Consider the following 22,472-nt stretch of genomic DNA (forward strand, 5'->3'; position numbering starts at 1 on the left):
GGAGGACCCCGTGGCCTCCCTTCCCTGGCCCATCACCTGTGTTCAGCCTTGCCTGGCCTCGCACTCACCTCTAGGGCACAGTGCCATGTAGTCCAGCCATGATGCAGACCAAAATATTTTTTTAAAGAAAGAAAACAGAACATTTTGCAGACTGAGCGTGGTGGCATATGCCTTTAATCCCAGTACTCGGGAAGCAGAGGCAAGTGGCTCACTAGGAGAGCAAGGCCAGCCTTCTCTACATGTTGAGTTCCAGGCCTAGCCTGCTGGGACTACAGAGATAGACCCTCTTCAAAAAAAAAAAAAAAAAAAAAACCCACACACTTTGCGTTGATAGTTTCCTTTATCTCCGGCTTCTGCTACCTCAGATAGACAGTTACAATGCAAAATGTCCGCATGAGAAGGGTTCTCCCCCCCCCCCTCGTAGTTTCAGATTGGCTTTTCAACATCATTTTACTTTTAGTTTATTAGGAAAAAAAATCCTCTGTTGTGGCTAAATCTTTTCACTCTAATTTTTTTTTTTCCCTGAAGTCTGCTTTTATGACTAAGCCATAAATCTCTAAAAATAAAGATTTACAGTGGAAATGTCGACTCCTTTGTATTATGTCAGGTCAAAATATGTCACTAATAGGTGTGCGTTTATTCATGCCTGCATCATGAGCCAGGATTATGTTTTAGCTGGTGACCACACATGGGCAGGTAGGTGTGGTCCAGTTCAGATATGTTGATATTTTCCTTGTTTGTGGTAAATTGGATAGTGCTAAGCCTAGGTTTGGAGAAGTACGTAGGCAAGGCAGGCATGTAGGAATTATGTGCTTTTACTTAGGCAATATTTTCCACCATATTGACCTGTGTCCACTAAGGAACGTAAGAGCACCTGCTGTAGGACAGTGAGAACCTGGGCTGGTTAAACAGAAGCGTTGACTAATCAGGATGACAGATGAAAAGACTAGACTTTCACAATTCCTAAAGAAGTCATACGTTTTGTTTAAAGTTCTGTTATCACAGGGAACTTTTAAAGGCAAGATCAGCATCTTAAAGGAACATGACTAACTAAACAAGCAGCTAACTAGCAACCTTATGTCACCTAAATGGTCTTCTCTTTGACTCATTTCTCATGGTATCTATGCAAGTTGTGCTGAGAATGATGCTGGCTTTGCAAATAACTTAATATAGAAGAAGGTAATCTTTTTAAAGTCAGGGACTGAGACATCTGGAGAGGACATTGACTGTTGAATTCCAGTGGGCAAACCCCAGAAGTGAGTGCTTTCTATTATACCCAGTCACCTACTCCAGGGCTAAGAAACCTAAGAAAAAGAGAGTGATCATAGTATCATTATCCTGTCTACACTGATGGGCTCTGCTAAGTTGAGAAATTTGTTTGCAGCTTTGTTTTTTGTAGTTCTCTGTCTCCCTCCCTCCATCCTGCCCTTCCTCCACACACACACACACACACACACACACACACACACACACGCACGCACGCGCGCGCGCGCGCGCACGCACGCACGCACGCACACACACACACCTTATTTATTGAGACAGGGTCTCTCGTTGCATCTGGAATTTCATTGATTTGGCTAGGCTGACTGGCCAGTGAGCTTCAGGGATTTGTCTGTTCCCACCTCCCCAGTGCTGGAATTACAAGAGACCACAGCTGGCTTCTAATGAAGGTGCTGCAATCCGAGCTCAAGTCCCCATGCTCACATAGCAAGCACTTTACCAACTAACCTACTCCCCGGGTCTTTTAAAATGATAATCGGCGTCTTAAAAATGCAAAGATTTTAAGTGATGGAAGACAATTTTCTTTTTTAATTGGCACATTTATTTCACTGAATTTTAATGTATATGTTCATATTGTTGAATTAAGGTCTGAAATTCTGTTATTTACTGTGTTTGTCCCATCTGTTTGTTGGCCCTATACGCTTCCTTTTCTGACTTATTTTGGGCAGAAAATCAAATCATTTTTAGTTTTCTGTTTTTAGTTTTATTGGATTTCCACTTACACTTCTGTGCGTTTTTTTCTTAGTGCTTAGGTTAAGGGTTGTGATATGTATTCTTATCTTCTCACAGTCTACAGTATTATAATATCAGAGTGCCCTCCTTTGTGCTGTTTTCATACACATACGTATGTGTGTCATATATGTAATGTACATCTCCTAATACCCTCTTGTCACTTTTGCTTTAAGTACTCTGATATATTTAAAGTAAAATTAGAATACACACAAATACAATTTTATATTTGCCTCCCCATTTCCCATCTGTTGTCAATTTTCTTTAGTCAGAAAAAACCCTTTAGCATTTTTTTTTTTTTTTTTTTTTTTTCTTTTTGAGACAGGGTCTCGTCTGTTGGCAGTGAGTTCTCATTTATCTGATGATGCCTTTATTTTTTCTTCATCTCTGGAAGGTAGAACTTGGAGTTGACAGGGTTTTTATGCTTTCTTCCCTTCCACAGCACTTTGAAGATGTCATGTCATTGTCTCCTCGCCTCTGTTGTTTCTGATGAGAACTAAGCCATTACTCATGGTGCCCCCTCATGCACCTCCCTTCCTTCGCACCGCTTTCATTTATCTGATGATGCCTTTATTTTTTCTTCATCTCTGGAAGGTAGAACTTGGAGTTGACAGGGTTTTTATGCTTTCTTCCCTTCCACAGCACTTTGAAGATGTCATGTCATTGTCTCCTCGCCTCTGTTGTTTCTGATGAGAACTAAGCCATTACTCATGGTGCCCCCTCATGCACCTCCCTTCCTTCGCACCGCTTTCACAATCTTCTCTTCACTTTGTTCTCCAGTAGTTTGGCTATAATATTCCTAGGTGTGGTTTTCTTTTCTCATCGTTCTTTGGATTCACCGAGCTGCTTGAACTTGTACAGTGTTTTTAAAAGAATTGGAGAAGCTTTCATTGTCACTTACTTAAATGTTTATTCTGTATCCTCTTCTGTTCTAAGGTTTTCATGACACACATTTATCCACTGTGACTTTGTCCTGCGGGTCACCGAGGCTCTGCTGTCCCCACCTCACCCCCTTTTCATCCCATTTTTCAGAGAGGATAATTTCTGCCCTCTTCATGATCATCAGTATACATCCTCTCCAACCTACTATGAAGTTCGGCCATTAGTTTTGTTTTATTTCAGACACTGTATCTAAGCTATGTGGTTATTATTGCTTCCGTTTTTCTTTTGTTTTTCATCTGTTTCTTCATTTATAATTGTATTTTCTTCTTAGTAGTTCAGAGCTTTTTAAAAGCCCTAATCTGCTGTTTCCACCAACTGAGTCATCCTAAGTTGCTTTCTGTTGAATGACTAATCTCTGTCCTATCACTCCATTATAGATCAGACTGACTTCTTTGTATATTTTCCTATTTTATTTTATATGGTGGGTATTGTGGATACAATGCAATTTTTTTCCTTCCTCAAAGTGTTGAATTTTCTTCTGTTAAGAAACTTACCATAAAATCAGGTTGGAATTTTAAGAGGTCTTAGGTAGGAATTTTAAGAGGTTTTAGGCTCATAACTGAACTAAGCTGAAACTAGAGCACCACACTGTCAGCATCTGCACCTAAATAATACATTTATTGAATTGATGAACCCATAGCGCTGCATTATCACTGAAGTCCACAGTTCAGGGGTCACTTTGATTTTTGTTGTTCACAGTCTGTCGGCTTGGACATAGCATAATGATGTGAGTCCACTACTCTGGTATCATGCAGAATAGCTGCACCACCCTACAAATTATCCATGCTATTCCAGTTCATGCCCACCTTCACCTCCAATCAGCTGTCACCACTTCCTGCCTTTTCCAGAGTATAAATTGGAATAGTACAATGGGTAATCCTTCTAGACTGACTTGGCCTACTTAGCAATGCGAATTGAAGGTCTATCCATGTCTTCTGATGGGTTACTAGCTCATTTCTTTTCATTGTTGGTTAATATGTCACTGTCTGGGTATACTAACATTTATCCATTCATCTATTAAAAGACATCACGGTTGCTTCTAAGTTTTGGAAGTTATGATGAAACTGTTGAAGGTGTTTGTGTTGATCCAAGTTTTCAGCTCATTTGGGTAAATACCAATGAGCACAATAATAATTGAATGCTTTGATATTTTATAAAACTACTCTAGGGGCTGGAGAGATGGCTCAGCGGTTAAGAGCACTGACTGCTCTTGCAGAGGACCCAGGTTTGATTCCCAGCACCCACATGGCAGTTACAAACCATCCTTAACTCCAATTCCAGGGGAATCCGAAGCCCTCTTTTGACCTCCGCGGCATTGCACAACATGGGTACACTCACATACATGCAGGCAATACACTCATACACATTAAAAAATAATAATAAATATTTTTTAAAGCCCACTCTAATAGATATACAGTAGTGCCTCATTAATGTTTTGATGTGGAGTCCCCAAATGGCACACTATAAAGCATCTTTGTATGCTTATTTTCCACTTGTATATTTTTTACTTATTTTTAATCAAATTGTTTATTTTATTCTTCTTGAGTCTTATGAGTTTCTCATATTGTTTCTGTATTAGATATAACTTTTGCAAGTATTTTCTTACAATATGTGGCTTATTTTCTCCTTTTCTTGACAGTGTCCTTTTCACAGCAGAACATTTTAAATTTTAGGAGGTCAGTTTCTCTTCCGTCACAGGCCATGATAAACTCAAGGTCATTCAGCTTTTCTCCTGTGTGATCATTAGGAGTTCTGCATTTCACATTTTAGTCTAGGCTCCATTTTAAATTAGTTTCTGTCTACATTTGTTTTTATGTTTTTTTGTGTCTCATTGCAATAGTAATAATTCATTGAAAAGACTCTTCTTTACTCTATTGCCTTTGTTTCTTTGTCAGAGATCACTTCATTGCATTTATGTGGGTCTATTTCTGAGCTCTCTGTTCCCTTAATCTGTTTGCCTATTTTTTCACCAATACCACACTGTTTTGATGAGTTTAGTTTTATAGCAAGTCTTAAAATTGGGTTATGCCTGCTGTCTCACCTTGTTCTCTTTCAGTGTTCTCTTGGCTGTCCTGAGTCTTACCTTGTCTCTACAAATTTTAGAATGAATTTTGTATCCCTAAAATAACATGTTACAATTTGACTAGCATTGGTTTGAATCTGTAGACCAAGATGAGAAGAACTGACATCTTGATAATACTAGATCATCCTATCCATGAACATGGGACAACTTCCATTCATCTAATTCTATATGTTATTTCACCAAATTTTTGTGGTTTTCTTTATATATGTATATGTATATAGTTAGGTTTAGACCTAAGTTCTTTATTTCTGGGCTGCTGACATAAATGGTCATAGCATGTAATTCTTTTCATAAATTGTTAAATTCAGTTTTCTAATATTTTTAAAGGATTTTTATATCTCTGTTCATGAGATATATGGGTTTATAGTTTTTTGAAATGTTTTTAATTTTGTAGTAATGTTGGCTTCTTGGAATGAGTTAGAAAGTATTCAGTCTGTTTCTGTCTTCTGGAAGAGATTATATAGAACTATCATAATTTAATCCTTAAATATTTCAGAATTCTCCAGACAGTCCATCAGGGTAAAGATTGTTTTTTAAAGTTTGTCATCAGGGTAGGGTAACCCTTGCTCTAGGACTAGACTAGCTTATTCTCCCTTTTCTGATACATCAGCAAAGTTTCTGGGGGAGTGAGACTGTCTTTCCATTATGATTGGTAAGAGTAGGGCATCTCATGTCTCCAAGCTCTGTGCAATTGCGGAGTCTTTTGTCCCCCCCCCCGCCCCCACATACCAGGCAGCTTTTTTTTCATTGGTCTTGTTAGTCTTGTCCTGGAGGTCTGGGGGTGGGGGCAGGTGTACATCTTTACTTTAAAAGGTTTCTCTTATATGAACTCTAAAGCTTTGCTCGTCAAAGCACAATTTTCTCTGCTATATTCTTCAAGTTTCATTTGTGCCGGCCTCCTAAACTGCAGTTTGTCATTCCCCCCACCCCACCCCGACTCACACACTCAGTAAAATTGCTGTGCTCTGTCTCATAGTCTAGAAATGGTCCTTAGAGAGCTGGGGCAGTCATGTGGTCAGTCCTATGTGGTTTCCTTGTTAGATGATAGTGCTACTTGACTGTTACCTAATAACTACAAATCAGTTGTCGACTATTAAGGTATATGTATGAGGAACAAGAGTCTATGATAGCAGACAGAAAAGTTACTGGAGATTTGTGAGCTGAATGGAGATTCCAGAAGGACACAGCATCCTGGAAACGGGAGTCTGGCCATGCAGAGTCGGGGAACTCATGGAACATCTGTTGACACTCATTTGATGCCCTGAAAGGTTAAGTTTTTAAAATCAGTCAATTTGTCTTGTGCAGAACAAATAAGAAAGTCATTGTCCCAAGGATCTTTCTGTCAAATTGGCTTGAATAATTGATTTTCACTAAATAGTAAAAGTGCATGCAAACTGGATGCTTATGAGCCAAGTTAACAATCCTCAGTATCCCTTCTGTATGCTTCATCAGGAGAATTTTCAAAAAGAACTTCCTGTGTTGTTTTTTTCTCTTTCCTGACCACTGACCATATTTCAGTCTGAGTTTCCAGATTTGGAAAAATCCCTCTAGTGCTGAAAGACTAGTGATCTTAATCCTGGGGCCCCATAAGAACAGTAAGTTGTTCACTGTAGTTTATGCATTTAAAACGTAAAGCCTTTTGTGCTAGTGTTCAAAGTGTGTGCTTTTCAATGAATGTGCTTATGAAGACTTACTCAAGTCTTCTTTCTCTTTTCAAAATTATTTGTCCTATGGCATGTAATAATTATCTGTGACTTGGTAGAGCTAGAACACAAAGTAGCTGGACTATTTCTGTGATTTTAAATGCTGTTCCAGTTTTAAAGGGGGAACAGGAAGACTTCCTGTGGACTGATGAAGAGCTGGAAGAGGAATTGATCTTAAGCACACACTATTCTGTCTTCTCAAATGTTTTCCATTCTCCTGTTGGTTTTCTCTTTCATGGGATGTTCATACACACCTCTGGATGAGGAAACAAGGAAGTAAACTTGCCTTATTTAAGATTGCGGAGATTTTCCCTGTAAGGTTTGTTGTTGTTTGATGGTTTTATTTTTTGAGAGTTAGTTTCTAGCTGTATCTTGTATTTGTGTAATCTAGGGACACGGGTGATAATGCTAAATAAAATAAAGACTCTAAAAGATTATTGTGCCAAAAAACTACTGGGGAATAAACTTAGAGTTTAATGTGGAATGTATGAAGTTTTGTTGCTTCAGAAGTTTAAGTCTACAGCGTTGCATCTGGAAGGACTTTAAAAATAATAATTGTGAGATAATTTTAGTGCTTCAGGAAAGAATAAAACACAGCAGTCTGATGAGCAATTCTTCAGAAGCCTGTGGTAAAATAATAACAAAAATGTTGATTCTCCAACCTCAAAAAAGCTGACTAACATAAATGATCATTTATAATCCTTTTTTAATCTCATAAATTTTATGTAAAAATATAATGGCCCCAAAAGTGTGTCCTTGAATTCTAAGGAGTCTGTTTATACAATTCAAATAACTTGCCAAAAAATTCAGAGCTGGGTAATTTTTTTTTGAAAACACAACGCTCCATTTTTCCTGGCATCAAGTCCTGAGGGATTATTAGCAGTCAGTCCTGGGGCCCCCCTCGCTTCTTGGTCCAGTGACTGCCAGTGGTGTGATGTGTCACATCTCTGCTTTCAGCAGTTCACATAGAGCTCCTGCCAACATTGAATGCAGGTCGTTTTCCAGTACTTTCAGCACCTAGCACAGCCAGCAGCTTCTGCTGCACAGTAGTTACTTAGAAATGCTTTCAGATTGGTGTAGTGAGTGCCTCTGCTGGAACGTCAAAGGCAGTACTGTGGGTACATATGCACTTCTCTTTATGTAGTCCCTCTCCCAAATACACGATTTTTACCTTTGGACATGTTAACTCCTTCTTTCCTGAGCAAATGTTGAGAAGAGTATCAGTAAAATCCCAGATTATAGTGGAGAGAAGCCCATATAGATACTTCTTATACACATAGCTGCTAGAGGAATTAAGCTTCAGCAAATATGTTATTTTGATCCTTTTGTATAAAGTATTTTGGTGAAATAATTGGTCTACTCTGTGTTTTTAAAAATAGCTTCATAATATGTCACTGGGTAGCTATTCTACAATTTATCTGTGTGAGTCCCCATGGGTGGGTGTTTAAATTGCACATACAAATATACATGTGTGCACATATAAACGCACTCTCCCTTACATTTGTGTTGCTGTTTACTTAGAATAATTTCTTATTTGTGAAGATACTGTATAAAATAATATAAACATGCTGCAGATTGTTGTGAAGATTAAATTAGATGATATTATAAGACCTTCACTAATGCCTAACCATAAAAGCTTAAGCGTTTTTGGTAGTATGGCTGTTATTTTCATTGCCTCTGTCTTTCTGCTAGACTTTGAACCTCTAGATAATGTCTTGGTTAGAAAAACATTAGTGGTCTCAACTCAGATTAGATCTGTTATTGTTTGTTAGACAGTAAGGAAATACCATTACAAGAAGCCCAGGGGAAGAACAAGTTTAGAACTCGTTAGTTCAGGAGCTGCAGAATGTCAGGAAGAGCCAGCCTTCCCACATGTACCATCACATGGTGCAGTGCTCATCCTGGCCCCAGCAGTCACATTTGGATCAAAGGAAGAAATGACTGCCTCTTCCCAGTGGTCTCTACTGAAGAGCAGTGGTGTCTTTCTATTTCCCTGACAGTTTTACCCTCACATTTCATTTAACATAATTAAATAAATGGAGTGGGACTACCCTGATTGGCTTAGACAACTGGTTTTCATTCCTTTTGATCATGACCCATACCAGGAAATGTGTTTTCTATCATGACCCTGTTACTCATCACACATATATTTGAGTATATGTATCTGTTACTTTTTATAATGAAATATAATTCAAAATATTTTTTTCTGAAAATAATTTATAACCTTCCCTCCCTGTTGTGGTTTGTATGTGAGGTACACACATCAAAAGGCTCATGTATCGAAGGCTTCATCCCCACTGGTACCACTGTTTGGAAAGGTTCTGGAAACTTTCTGAGGTAGTGCTTACCTAGAGAGGAAATAGAGTGTGGAGGGGGGTGTCCTTGGGTGTTGTATATTATCCTGGGCCCCTGTCTATCTCTCTCTGCTTCCTGATTGCCATAACTTGGACTGCTTTGCTCTCCCCACCATGAAGCATCTGAAAGCATGAGCCCAAACAAATCCTCTTTTAGGGTTGTTTATGCCAGGTGTTTCCTCCCAATGGTGCAGAACTAACACCCTCCTTATAAGGTTGAATACTATTTGTTTATACTTAAACATGTAAGTATAGCCAGACACAATTAGAAAGGATTTAATGTTGAGTCAAGATTGAAAAGACTTTCACATGCATTCTAAGTGATAAGGTAATCTTAACTATAATTGATTCAGACAAGATTAATTAATGAATTCCATACTGAATGGGAACACACACAAGTGCGTGAACAGTAGGATTTGGGAGTCACTGGGACTGCCTTGGAAATGGCCTAGCACACATGTGAAGAAATAAAACAACTAAATACAGTATGTGATTCATATTGAATTCTGGATTGGGAAGAAGATTCTGTGAAATGAATAGTTAGGATAGTTAATAGAACTTTAGTTTGGGCTGTATATTAGATAATATTATAGTATTGTTAAATTTCCTGCTTTAATAATTGTGCTATGAATGTGTGCAGCAATGTTCTTGCTATCTAGAAAACACTAGTATATTTATTTGATGGAAGACTGTAAGGAAGTTCTTTGTATTTGTATGAACATTCTTGGGGAGACAAATACCTATTCATGTAAGGCACCAATGACAAACCAAAGTAATTATTCACCCAAGCTGAGTTTGGTTAACCAGTGAATTTTTTTGGCGTAAAGAAGTTTGAGTGACTCCCATACTGCCTCATCACTGAAAATTCACTGTGATTTTCACACTCATACATGGATGATGACGTCCCTGTAGCTAAATAGATGGAGTTCCCATTGGATTTAGCCTTCCACACTAAATGGATTGTCACCTCCCAAGACCACTAGGAATGCAGAGAATTACAGCTGGGCAGCATTACATACAGCAGTCACTGAATCTCAGGTGAGGATCACTTGCAGGTAATCACAGCTGCTCAGATTAAGATGGTAATGACTGTTATGCTCTGAAGATAGCATTCCACAACAGCACTACTGTTATATCATTTAAAAATATTTTTTTCTTTTATTTTTTTGAGAATTTCATAAAACCGTATTCCCCTTATTTCACCCCTCCCAGTCCCCCTCCAGCTCCTCTCATGTCCCCCCAATTCCTCATAATTTCTTGTCCTCTTTATTATTGTTATATGTATACATATGTTTATAATATACATACACACTATCTATCTATCTATCTATCATCTATCTATCTATAGTGCTCTGAGTTCATTTAGTGATACTCATATGATAACTTCTCAGGGAGCTATTCCCTGGAGAAAACTGGTTCTTCCTCCCTCATTATCATTGATTACTTGTAGCTCTTCATCTTGAAGTGGGACCCTGTGAAATTTCCCCCATCCACATTGGCATGTTAGCTGTTTTTATCATTATAAAGACCTTGTTAGGCTACCATACCATGGAGATTTCATGGGTACAGCTTTCTTATCTTGTCTAGAAGGCATTAACTAGCAGCCGCTGTCTTGTCTGGCTCATAACATTGTTTCTTTCCCCTCTTCCACTGTGCTCCCTGAGCCTTAAGTGTAGAGGTTGCATTGTAGATGTGTCACTTAGAGCTGGGCACCTCACAGTTACTTATTCTCTGCACTTGATCAGCTGTAGAACTTTGTAGTAGTCTCCATCTGTTGTAAAATTTAGCTTCTTTGATGAATGATTAGAGCCACACTTGTCTGTGAATAGGATAGTATAAGAAATTACATTAGTTTAGGAGAATAACAGTACTAGATTCTTCTCTGGGGTCTGTAGCCTCTCCAACCATGAGTATTTGGCTATTTTAACCATGCACAGTTTTTTTCTTCTGAATTTGAAATTAAAAATATAAAAATGTCAAAAAGGAATTGTTGTCATTAAAAAAATACAAACCTGGTTCTTGTTCCTACACACTGAGTACATTTTCTGTGTGTTACCGTGTATAGTACTTTCAATATTCCATTGGATTTGATTTGTTAATATTTTAGCATACCTGTATTCATAAAGGGTGGAGTTTGCCTGTGGTATGTTTGGCTGGCTTCAGTGTCAGGTTAATGCTAGCCCCCTTAGAATGAGTTAGGAAGTGTTCCCTCCTCTTGATTGGAGATTTTAAGAAAACTTGGTAATAATTATTTTTGAAAAGTTTAGTCATATTCAATGAAGCTCTCTGGACCAAAAGTTTTCTTTGTTAGGAGATTTGTGATTAATGATTGAATCCCTTGTTGATAGATCTGTTTAGATATTCAGTTTTTTTCTTGGGTCAGTTCCTAGGAAGTTGGTTAATTTTTTGCCCTTAATAGTTCATCTAATTTCTATTGAGTAACTATATTTTTACATTGTGTAAATATGACTGATTTAGTTTTTGTCAAGTTCTACTTAAATCATACAAAATAAACCTCTGCAAAACCACTTTGTTTTATATATTTGATCTAAAATGTACTTTTCATTATAATGCTTTGAACATTTTGTTTCCATATCTTTACCGATATTTGTCACTTTTTAATTTTAACCAATTCTGGTTGGAATGTTCCAAGTGTTTTTGTTTTTAAGTTTCAAAACTTGAAAGCTGCCATCTATAAGAACAATACCAAAAATACAGCTTCAGTTTGCCATTTTGTGTCTTTCTTACTTTGTGTGTGGTGTATGTATGTATGTATGTATGTACGCTTGTGGGTATGCATTCACTTGTGTGCATGTGTGTGGCTATGAAGGCCAGAGGTCATTGTTGGGTGTCTTCCTCAGTCATTCTCCACCTTATTTTTTAGATGGTCCAGATGAACCAGAGTTCACAAATTAGCTAGACTTAGCCACACAGATCTGCCCATCTCCATAACCTCAGTTCTGGGATTCCAAAGAAGTGCTGTCATATCCAGCTTGCATTGGGCCTGGAAATCCAAACCCATCCTTGTACTTATGCAGTAAGCGCTTTACTGACTGAGCCATCTCCCCAGTTCCCTACCCCTTTTTTGAGGCAGGTCTTAACGTACCCCAGGTTGACCTAGAATTCACTATGTAACCAAGGAGGACCTTGAACTGGATCCTCCTGCCTACCTTCTGAGTGTTAGGACTACAGGGATACTACCAACTTGATTATGCAGTTCTGAAGATCAGACTCAAAGCTTCATGTATGCATGCTAGGCAAGCACTCTACCAGCTGAACTAACATCTCAGCCTTAGTCATTCGTTTGTTTTGTTCTGCATATTTTCTTGTTTTTGTTTCGTTTTGCTTTTGACAGGGTCTCCTTGTAGCCCCAGTTGGCCTAGAACTCACTATGTAGACCAGGCTAGCCTTGATCTTATAGAGATCTGCCTGCCTCTGCCTCTGCCTCTGCCTCCCAAGTGCTAGGATTAAAGGTGTGTGTCACCATGCCTGGCCTACTTTTAAATTTTTTTAAAAAATCAAGATAAGCTTGGGTCTGGAGAGATAGCTTAGTGGTTAAGAGCATTGGGGAGATGGCAGGCAGAGACAGGAGAATCCATGGAAGCGTACAGGCCAGCTAGCCTAGTGTGCATAGAGCAAACAACAAAGAGACCCTAATTCAAACAAAATGGAGGTGAGGACCAAACCCGAGGTTGTCCTCTGACCTCCACATTTACATGCACACACATGTCATACACATACAGGAATAGATTAATACAGGATTCCTGGCATCAAAGCTTACAAGAAGGACCATCTAAAGCTTGAAAGACAGTAGAGGATGGTATGCTAAGGAACTTGATAGCATAGAGATAACATTGCTTGTGCAACCTCAATGCCTATGATTCTGAGTCATTCAGAAGAGTGGAACTCTGAGTATGAAGGACTCTGAGGAATGCTATACCCAGCTTATATTTTCCCTTAACTTGTACAGCTGATACATTATTTCAAAAAGTACAGTGCCTATACAGTGCTCTTCCAGCAGTTAAAAAATAAATAAAACTCCTAAGTACTAAAAAAACATCATGTCAGGGGGTTTGACAGCATATTTTCTTTAATGACATAGAAAACAGTAGGGCTTCATATACATAATGCAATCTTCAGCTTTATCTTTAGTTTGCTTTATAGTGCAATTTACTGAGTATCAGGCTGCTTTGTACTATATGTTGATGACTTCGTAAGAACAAGTAAGGGACAGATACATTTTCAAGTGAGGATATACTACAAAGCAGCACACGGTGGCAGAGCCCAGAATATCCTGAAGCTTGGCCCAACAGCTACATATTACCTGGGGTATACAGCAAGGTTTCAGGACCTACTCTATCTAGATCTACTGAACCAAAACTCTGGAAGTGGAGCCCATCAGCCTGGGTTTTTAACAATTCCTATTGGTGATTTTGATGCAGGTTAAAGTTTGAGAATTACTGTTCTAGGCAGAATCTCAGACAAGAGAAACATACTGGTTTTTGTATTTGAATCAGGTGTATGAGCAGCTTAGAATGTATGAAAGCAGATTCTTTCATTTCAGCTCAATTATGTCTACTAACAGTGTGCTTAAGAGTATGAAGCAATTCCCCATGGTGTGCTTAGTCGACTACAAGTAAATACAGGCAGAATAATAGAATGGCCCTCGGACTGCATCTCCTTTGGTTTTGATTGCTACTTGATTTTTGTCTTTTCAGCATGATGTATCCCAGACTTTACTCAAGGCAACACTGGACAGCGTTGTAGAAGAATGTGTCAGCTTTGTGGGCGTGGATATTAACATCTGCTCAGAAGTGTTGTTAAGGTGAGACGATAAGTCTGTGGCTGATGCTCAGAGCTCTAGTCTAAGAAAAAGGGGACATATAAAGCTGTACATGCAGAAAAGTCTACAGATTTGTACTTTACTGTTGAATAAGCTCTGGGAGGAAGACACCACATGAAGGAAGGATTCTGGCCGTTCACATTCTCATCTTCCGTATCGCAGATCTGAAGGGAAGAACATATGATAACCATTGAGTGCATTAGTGTCCTAAAAGAATGTAAATAAGGTCAACATAGAAAAGAACTGTTGCCCACCACTGGAGTGTGGTTCACCACTCCAGTCTCTTGCCTGCATCTGTCAAAGCCGAAAGGAATCAAAAGATGATAGGCTCTGAAAGTTTGAAGTATTGTTGCTATATTTTTACCCCAATTTCATAGTTGTCTATCAAAATGTTACTGTCTTTTCTTCCCCCTGTGAGTATAGAAGATCTCTTTTTTCTCTTCTTTTCAGTTTGTAGTCTTGTATTGAGTGTACAAGTCTGCTGACACAGCATGAAGTTCCCTGATATGGGCATATTTCACTGCAACTGCTCGAGTGAGAAATACCCTTTCCATTTTAAGGAACTGATTTTCTACCAGAGGTAGAAAAGTTTCGTGATTTTTAAAATATTTATTATTTTTATTTTATGTGTAGGAGTGTATTGCCTGCATGTAAGTGTACCTATGTCATGCAGTACCCATGGAGGACAGAAGGGGGCATTGGATTCCTTGGAACTGGAGTTAGGGATAGTTGTTAACCACCATGTGGGTGCTGGGATTCAAACCCAGGTCTTCTGTAAGATCAGCCAGTGCTCTTAACTGCTGAGCTATCTCTCTAGCCCCAAATTTCATGATTTTGTATTTGGAATTCCATAATAGAATTAAGATTCTCTGACATAATAATCTCTAATATCAGGCAACTACCAGTGATAGTGTTTTCATAGTTTTAAACTAACTCTGACATTCATGGGGAAGTGCCTTTATATAATTCAAGATTGCACATCAATGAGACTAGGCAGACCAAAATAATAATAATAATAATAATAATATTAATAATAATAAGATGATGATGATGATGATGTAGGTCAACACAAATGTAGCGCCACTGTTTCTAAGGTGAGCAGAAGAGGATATTGCTTTCCTTGATTGGAAAGTGCAAGGCGCGTATAGAAACACCATTTGGAGCTGTTCTGCTCCTCACCTCAGTGTTCACTATTTTTTCAGCATTGTGAGCAGCAGCTAGTTTGTCACTATCTTGCATCATTGTCCTTTCCTGTCCTTTTGATTAACCTAATTTAGATATGTGAAAACATGTTTTCACAGTTGATTTTCTGATCCACGTGTTTTATGTCATCTTTTTTTTGTTTTTTTACATATGTATTTTTATTGAATTTTTGTGTATTTCATACAAAGTATCTTAATCATCTTTATACTCCCTCCCTCATCCACACCCTCTCATAGCCCCCCCCACTGGATTTCACACATTCTGTCATTTATGTTAAGGCCTATCGAGTCAAGTTAGTGTAGGCAGACGTTACACTAATGCAAGTTCAGTCACTGGGGTCTAGTCAGCCCATCTAAACCCTTAAAGATCAAATCTCCCTCACCCAGCAGTATGTCATCTTTTCAGGTGAGATCTTTTTCCCACAAGTTTTATTTCGCTTTTTTATATTTTAGGCATATTGCTGGACTCAATGCCAATAGAGCCAAAAATATTATTGAATGGCGAGAGAAAAATGGGCCCTTCGTCAACCGAGAACAGTTGAAGAAAGTAAAAGGGCTTGGTCCAAAATCCTTTCAGCAGTGTGCCGGCTTCATCAGAATCAACCAGGATTATATCCGAGCATTTTGCAGGTAAATGTAAAAGTGTACACCTCTGGTGGTATTACAAACCTCCATTCTTACCGTTACCCAGCCTGTGACTAGTGTAAATTCTAGATGTCCTGGCCTCCACTCAGTGTGTTAAGTGTGTTTTTTGCTAGGCACTGAGAGTACAGCAGTCCACAGGTCATCAAAGTACCTGCTCTCATGGAATCACATTTTAATGCTTGGAAAAGACAGTAAACCAACTAATAAGACATGTAATTTCAGATGGCAAATTCATGCTATAAAATGAAGGGATTTGGCACTGTCTTGGGGAGCTGTGCAGCTGTTTTAGATGAGGTACTTACTAAAAACTTCTTTGAGCAGAATTTTGAATGAAATGAAGAGGCAGCCCCACAGGGATTGGAGGGAAAGTAAAGAGTAAGTGTAAACAGTTCCCAGACAGGACCAACTGTGACGTGTTCAAGAAACAAGATGCAGCCAGCATGATGGCAGCACAGCAGGGGAAAGAAGGATCAGGAAGAGATGAGGTGATGCATGCCACATGGCACTGCTGACATCACACTGACCCTCAGTCACTGACTGTGTGGACTGAGTCCAGTCCTTCCCTTCTAGTCCTACTTGCCCAAAAGCAAAGAACTTGGATAAACCTCTTAGTATTATATAACTGAAACGATAGCTTTTCGGTACCTGCTACTTTGGAACTACCAGGTTCAATGATGAGTATGTTTTTCCTTTTAACAAAATTATAATAAAGGTCTTGCAAAAATAATCTTCATTCTGGAAAAGATTAAGTTAAGGGAAATTCAGCCCTGTATGATAGTAGAACACATTATAAAGCTTAGTAATAAACACAATAATTAAACAGTTTGGTTTTGATGTAGAAATAAATGGAACAGAATAGAATCTCAAATCCAGTAAAACACAGTTGGAATTTAGCTTATGATAAGGTGACATTTCATATACTAGGAGAAAATTAGTAAACTTTTCTGTAAATGCTTTTATGATAACTGTCAGGGTTTGATAAGCGCAAAGGATGCTGTCAACCTAACTCCCTATTTTCAGTAAACTCCCAAGTGGATTATAGTGTTAAGTCTCAAACATTAAACATAAGAGAACACCTAAAGAAGATGGGTAGATCTTGCAGGATGATGGGTAAGAAGAATTTCTTCCTGACTAGATTCCAAAACCCAGAAGCTGGGGCTGGAGAGATAGCTCAGCTGCTAAAGTGCCTGCTGTACAAGCGAGAGGACCCGAGTTCAGAACCCTATCTCCCATGTAAATCCAGAGTGTCTGTGCTCACCTGAAAGCCTAGTGCTGGAGGACGGGGGAGGAGGAAGGAAATTCCCTGCGGCTGGCCAAAGAAGTGGACTTTAGACTTAATAAGAAACCCTGTCAAAAAAGCAAGGCCTCTGAAAGTGCATACACATGCATGCACACGCACGCGCACACACACATACATGCACACATACACGCACAGAAGCATTCACACACACATATACACATAAAATAGCATTATTTAGGTTTATATGTATTCATATATAATTATATTTATAAACATTTGCCTAATGTTAATAAGATGTTTTACTTGTTTCTGTACTTACCATTGTCTTTAATTGATATCATTTCTCTTAAATTCATTGTTTTTCTGGAGTTTGTAAGAATTTTTTTCTGAAGTGGATGTATAATTTTTACTGAAGTTCTGACATGTCTTGAAATGTTTCTAGTTGTCCCACCTATTGAATACTAGTTTACTAGGTAGATGTTTCTAAATTCAAGACATTTTCTTCACAACTTTAAGGTTGTTCTGTTTCAGCCTCTTGTTTGTCAGGATGAAAGCTGATGCCAGTCTTGTTTGTGTCATCTTTGAAATACTCTTGTTTTGCTCTTTGAGCACCTTTGTGTGTTCTGTCTGAAGAGACAGACAGAAAGATTAGATGATTGATTGATAGATAGATAGATAGATAGATAGATAGATAGATAGATAGATAGATAAGATAGATGATAGATGATAGATAGATAAATAGATAGATGATAGATAGATAGATAGATAGATAGATAGATAGATAGATAAATTCACTCTGAAGTGTCCGGTTGATATTTCAAATGTGAGTCTTATTCTACTCAATTCATTGTGCACTCAATAGTTTCTTTTGAGAATGGGTTTTTTTCCCTCAGCTCTGAAGAATCACCTTCACCATATTCATTTTTTCTCCTAGAATGTCAGTTACACAGACTGAATCATTTAAGAGTATTTTTGGCTTCAAGTAACAGGAAACCTTGTTAATGATGGTTTAAGCAAGTGGATGTATAATTTGTATAGCAGGAAATAAGCACCTCATTAACTAAAGCCTCTTTTCTTTTCTGCCCAATCTCCCTCTTTAAATTTGTTTTGTCTTGGTTTTAAATGACTCCAGTAGTCAACACTCTGAATCTTCAGGCCAGAGTCAAGAAGTTGCCATGACAACTTCCACAGATGTTCAAGTCACAATTGAGAAGCAGGGCAAAAAGAAGAGCAAGACTGCAGCGAACATCGTACCGATGCCAAATCCTCTGGACCAGACATGTATTCATCCAGAGTCATATGACATAGCAGGCAGGTAAGTCAGAGGCCCCTGCGAGAATTCTCCGTGCCCATGATGAGTGCTGTACAGCAAATGCCTTTATGGGCATGATGGGAGCTGAAAACATGACCGTGTTTAATGTGACAGCATGTTTTAGAAGTTCCTCATTGCTGAGTTCTGCAACACATTACTTCATTTCAGTGAGGAATGAAAGAAAGCGTTATTGCTAGAGCAGTGTCAAGCCAATAAACCCTGGTCCTAAATAGGTGTGTGGGATGGAACTTGTGCTGTCTCTCCTCTGTTTGTTTTAGAAATTAGCATGACACAATTAACTAGCACCTGGCATAAGCTTGTGCTCTTCAAAAGATAAAGCATTTTTTATTGAGCTTTTTAAATTTCATACAATTCCCACTCAAATCCAGACCCCCTCCCCCATCCATGCCTCCCCCTATACCCCCACCAAACCCTATTCACTTTGAAAGTATAAACAGCCAACTCAGATTTTTAGGAAACACTGTCCTGATGATTTTTAGAGTCTGAGAAGCAATGTGCTTTTAATGAAGACACTTTAACACTGAATGATGTGGAGATGTTTTTAAGTACAAAACAAGTTTATTGTATGGCATTCAAATAAAACAATTTTTTAAAATTATTACATTTATTTGTTTGTGCATGTGGGGGGGAATGTAGTAAGAGAATGACTTAAGAGCCAGCATTCCCTTCCCTGTAGACCCGGGGGATTGAACTCAGGTTGTCAGTTTGGGTGGCCAGCACTTTTACCCTCTGATCCACCTTGCTGGCCTGAACACAACTTTTAGTTGCACATTGAATTAACTCTAAAACTTTCAATTAGTTCAAAACCTATGACTTGATACATAAGGAAAAATGTCTAAGATTCTTATTAGATTATCCAACAGTGGATTTAAACATAATGAATATTGTAACTTTCATTGACTCTAAGATGAGCTGTGAAATCATTTGTACTTCCTTATATCAGTGAATGTCATTGGTTGCTTTCTTTTAAAAATATTTACAGTCATAAAGAACTTTATACATAACTTAGAAAACAGAAAAAAGGAAGTAAAACACAATAGCCTATCAGCATCACAAGTTATCTACCCAGTATTTCACTTTGAAAATAATTGAAACATACAGAGGGTTAAAATAACCCTCTACACCTACATCTAGAGTTTAGCATATTACTATTCCTGTTTTCTATGTGTCGATCCATCTTTTCATCCAGCAGCTTATTTGGATGCATTTCAAAGAAAGCTGCAGACATCAGTATACTTCCCACTAAATTCTTCAGTGTGTGTACTGTAATTATTCTTTAGATCTTTCTTTTGAAGTAAGATTCACATAAAATTTAATTTTAAGTATACATTAGCTGATTTGGGATGAATATCTACATTGATGTAACCCAAAACTTTTTTTTAATTATTTATTTAATAACCACACAATCAGAAGCATTTCATCACAACAGCATTGATATATTCAGTAACAATTTCCAGAGCTAAGATGCATCTCCTTCAAAATTGGCTGTAAATCCTTAGGTTTACAGTTGAATTAATACAGTTAAGAGAATATTGTATTCAGTATAAACCCTATAAGACATAAAATTAAATGAGGTTTTAAACTTTAAAAAAGATCTCCATTTCACTATTAAAATATACAGTTTCCTACATTTTTAATGGTACTAACACTTAGATGTTTGTACATGTGTCTTCTCTCTGTATCTGATGATTACTAGCCACAGTCAGTTACACTTGGATCCTTAGTACCTGAGTATGGTTATAAAGTCATCAGGTAGATTTCGCTGGTAATGTTTTCACCTCCACTATTTAGCATGAAGTAATATTTATTTTTACACCCACTTCCCAGCACCCTCCCATAGCCTCCCTCCCCCAACTAGAGCCCTTATACTCTGATATCCCTGCTACTGTCTGCTGTGTTGTCCGTACCCCAGCCATTCCCCACTACTTGCCCTTCTGGTGAATCTAGTCAGCCTATCTAGAGGGCTTTATTTTAGGAAGGTCAGCTGTTCCTCATCTAGCGGTAATCATTGTCAATATTCCTTTGGATAAGATTGGGGTCTGCTGTTCATTTTCCCAGTTCTATGCTGGTTACTATCTGGGAATCCCTTTGGCTACCCTGGCCAACAACTCAAAAGAAGGTATCTCCTATCTGGCATTATTGTTTGTTATGTAGCCTTTAGCTATACATACAGACTCTTATGAAATTATATTGATCCCTTTAATCTTTGGTTATACTTTCCTTTTGGGTGTTTAAGGCCATACAGTTGGCCCCGATAAACCAATTTATTTTTACTCTTAAGGTCATTTGAGGATCTGTTCCTCGGGAGTCACATGGGCTTGGGAGGAGCCCCTGGCTCCTTTCTTTTACCAGTTCTGCCTATATGAAGATAAGTCAAAGGTCCTGTTCCACCATGGTTGGCCTCGCTTGGAAGCATGGAGGAAATGATTCCTCTGTGTTGACCCTCCTCTTTATAGACTGGACACTGGTTCAAGTCCATCTGGTGGGGTCTCCTCGGCCTCCTTGATCAAGAGGACGGGTGATCCAAAACCCAAAACTTTTAAGATAAAATGTACACATTACTTTTGTCCCAAAACATTCCCTTTTCTCCATTCAGCCCCAATGAAACCTCCAAAAAGTTTGGCAAAGATTACCTTTCCACTCCAGAACTTCTCAGAAACAGTATCAGTCAGATATTTTCACTGGAATGTGCTGGCTTGAGTGTTCTCTAGCATCATGTGGCTGCTAGATTCCACTCTTCTCAAGAAACGCTACCTCCCTATTTTATTGAGAGTTCTGTGGGAAGTGAACTGTTGTCCAAGAGTGGGTGGAATTTTATGCTGTTCTCCTAAAGATGGTGTTTCCTGAATATTGAAATAAAATTTCCCCTGTTTTTAGAATGAAGCATGTGCATATCACTGTAAGCAGCTCTATAGTGCCCACATGTGCTACTTCCTGTTTAAGAATGGAAGGAGATGTAGGAGCCAGAGTAGTGTTACCCAGAGCCAGAAGAGGCTTGTAAATAAGTGTGGGGGCCAATTATTCATTCAAATGAACACAGTGGAAGTGCTCACACCGTAGAAGATAGACTTGTACCTGAGATTTGAAGATCAACTATTTTCCTTCGGTCCTTTGAGGACTCTATTCCCATCCCTTCCGTGTGTGTTTCTGGGTACTCTCATACGCACAGGATGTTTTCACTTCCTTACTGAGGAATTCAAACTTGCTTTCAGTTTCCTCCCTCTACTGTCCCCTTCTCTTGATTTTCTTCTGTCCTTCCCTAGCAACTCCACTTCGGATTCTGTTCCCACCCTCACTTCTTCCAGGCCACTGTTGAGGACTCTGGGCCTCGGCTATCGTCTTGATCTCTGTTCTAACTGCCCTGCCTCTAACATAGGGCAGGAAATGGCAACTAAATGAATAGCATCTTTTAGCTTCATGAAATTCTAGGACGGCCTCGTGTATCTCTAATATTTCCTCTGCCTTTGCCCATTGCTTTAGCCCAGACTTCTTGTTGCTGTGATCTCATATCCCTACCCCCTAAAAGTTAAATGCAGCAAACATCTTTTATCTGACTTTCCCCTAGAAGTTCTAGCCTGTTGCTCCTCTTTTCCATTGCCAGATGGCTTAGAAGAACTGTCTGCCCCTAATTCTTACTGTTGTCCTTCTCTCCCCCATTCCTTTCAGTTTGGTTTCTACATTCCTCCTCCTTAAAATTACTCTCTCAACGAATGGCTCTGGCTGTCAAAGCCATCCTTAAAGCCACTTACCCATGCTGCCATGTTTGACACCATTAACTTACCATGAGGCTATTAGAGGGGGTTTGGTCTTAATACTTAGTGAACTCAGGGACCATAGCTAGGTTTTGAGCTGGAAAGTGCCATGATGGACGTGTCTGCCATGTTAGGAGTAGACTAAGGGGCAGTGGCAGAAGCAGGGAGATCATTAGATTAACTGTGGTAATCCAAGTCAAAGATGATGCTGAGTGAAAGATGACAGCAGCAGTGGTGAGATGTGTGCACATTCTCCATGTGTTTTGAAGATAGAGTGGTAATGTTTGCTGACAGATTAGATGAAGATCATGAAAGACAGTAACTAGCTATAAATGGCAAGGATAATATGAACATCAGGGACACTG

General features: G+C 38.7%; 1 protein-coding gene and 1 long non-coding RNA gene across 4 annotated transcripts in view; one reads left to right on the plus strand and one right to left on the minus strand.

Moving 5' to 3' along the window:
- The window catches only part of Srbd1 (S1 RNA binding domain 1), a 209,274-nt gene that overhangs the window by 169,647 nt on the left and 17,155 nt on the right, over nucleotides 1-22,472 (plus strand). Inside the window, exons 17-19 of one of the 2 annotated variants that reach the window (XM_008823071.3) lie at nucleotides 13,811-13,917; nucleotides 15,591-15,767; nucleotides 18,155-18,337. In XM_008823071.3, the coding sequence (XP_008821293.1) occupies nucleotides 13,811-13,917; nucleotides 15,591-15,767; nucleotides 18,155-18,337 (467 nt within the window). The remainder of the gene's footprint in view (nucleotides 1-13,810; nucleotides 13,918-15,590; nucleotides 15,768-18,154; nucleotides 18,338-22,472) is intronic. The other variant, XM_029558632.1, reaches the window with a different exon arrangement.
- LOC115068428 overlaps nucleotides 13,924-22,472 on the minus strand; it is a 75,864-nt gene continuing 67,315 nt past the window's right edge. For both annotated transcript variants that reach the window (XR_003847779.1, XR_003847778.1), the window contains exon 3: nucleotides 13,924-14,099. This is a non-coding gene — a long non-coding RNA (uncharacterized LOC115068428). The remainder of the gene's footprint in view (nucleotides 14,100-22,472) is intronic.

This window comes from Nannospalax galili, unplaced genomic scaffold (assembly GCF_000622305.1).
Source record: "Nannospalax galili isolate Female #2095 unplaced genomic scaffold, S.galili_v1.0 scaffold286, whole genome shotgun sequence".
Taxonomy (NCBI): Eukaryota; Metazoa; Chordata; class Mammalia; order Rodentia; family Spalacidae; genus Nannospalax; species Nannospalax galili.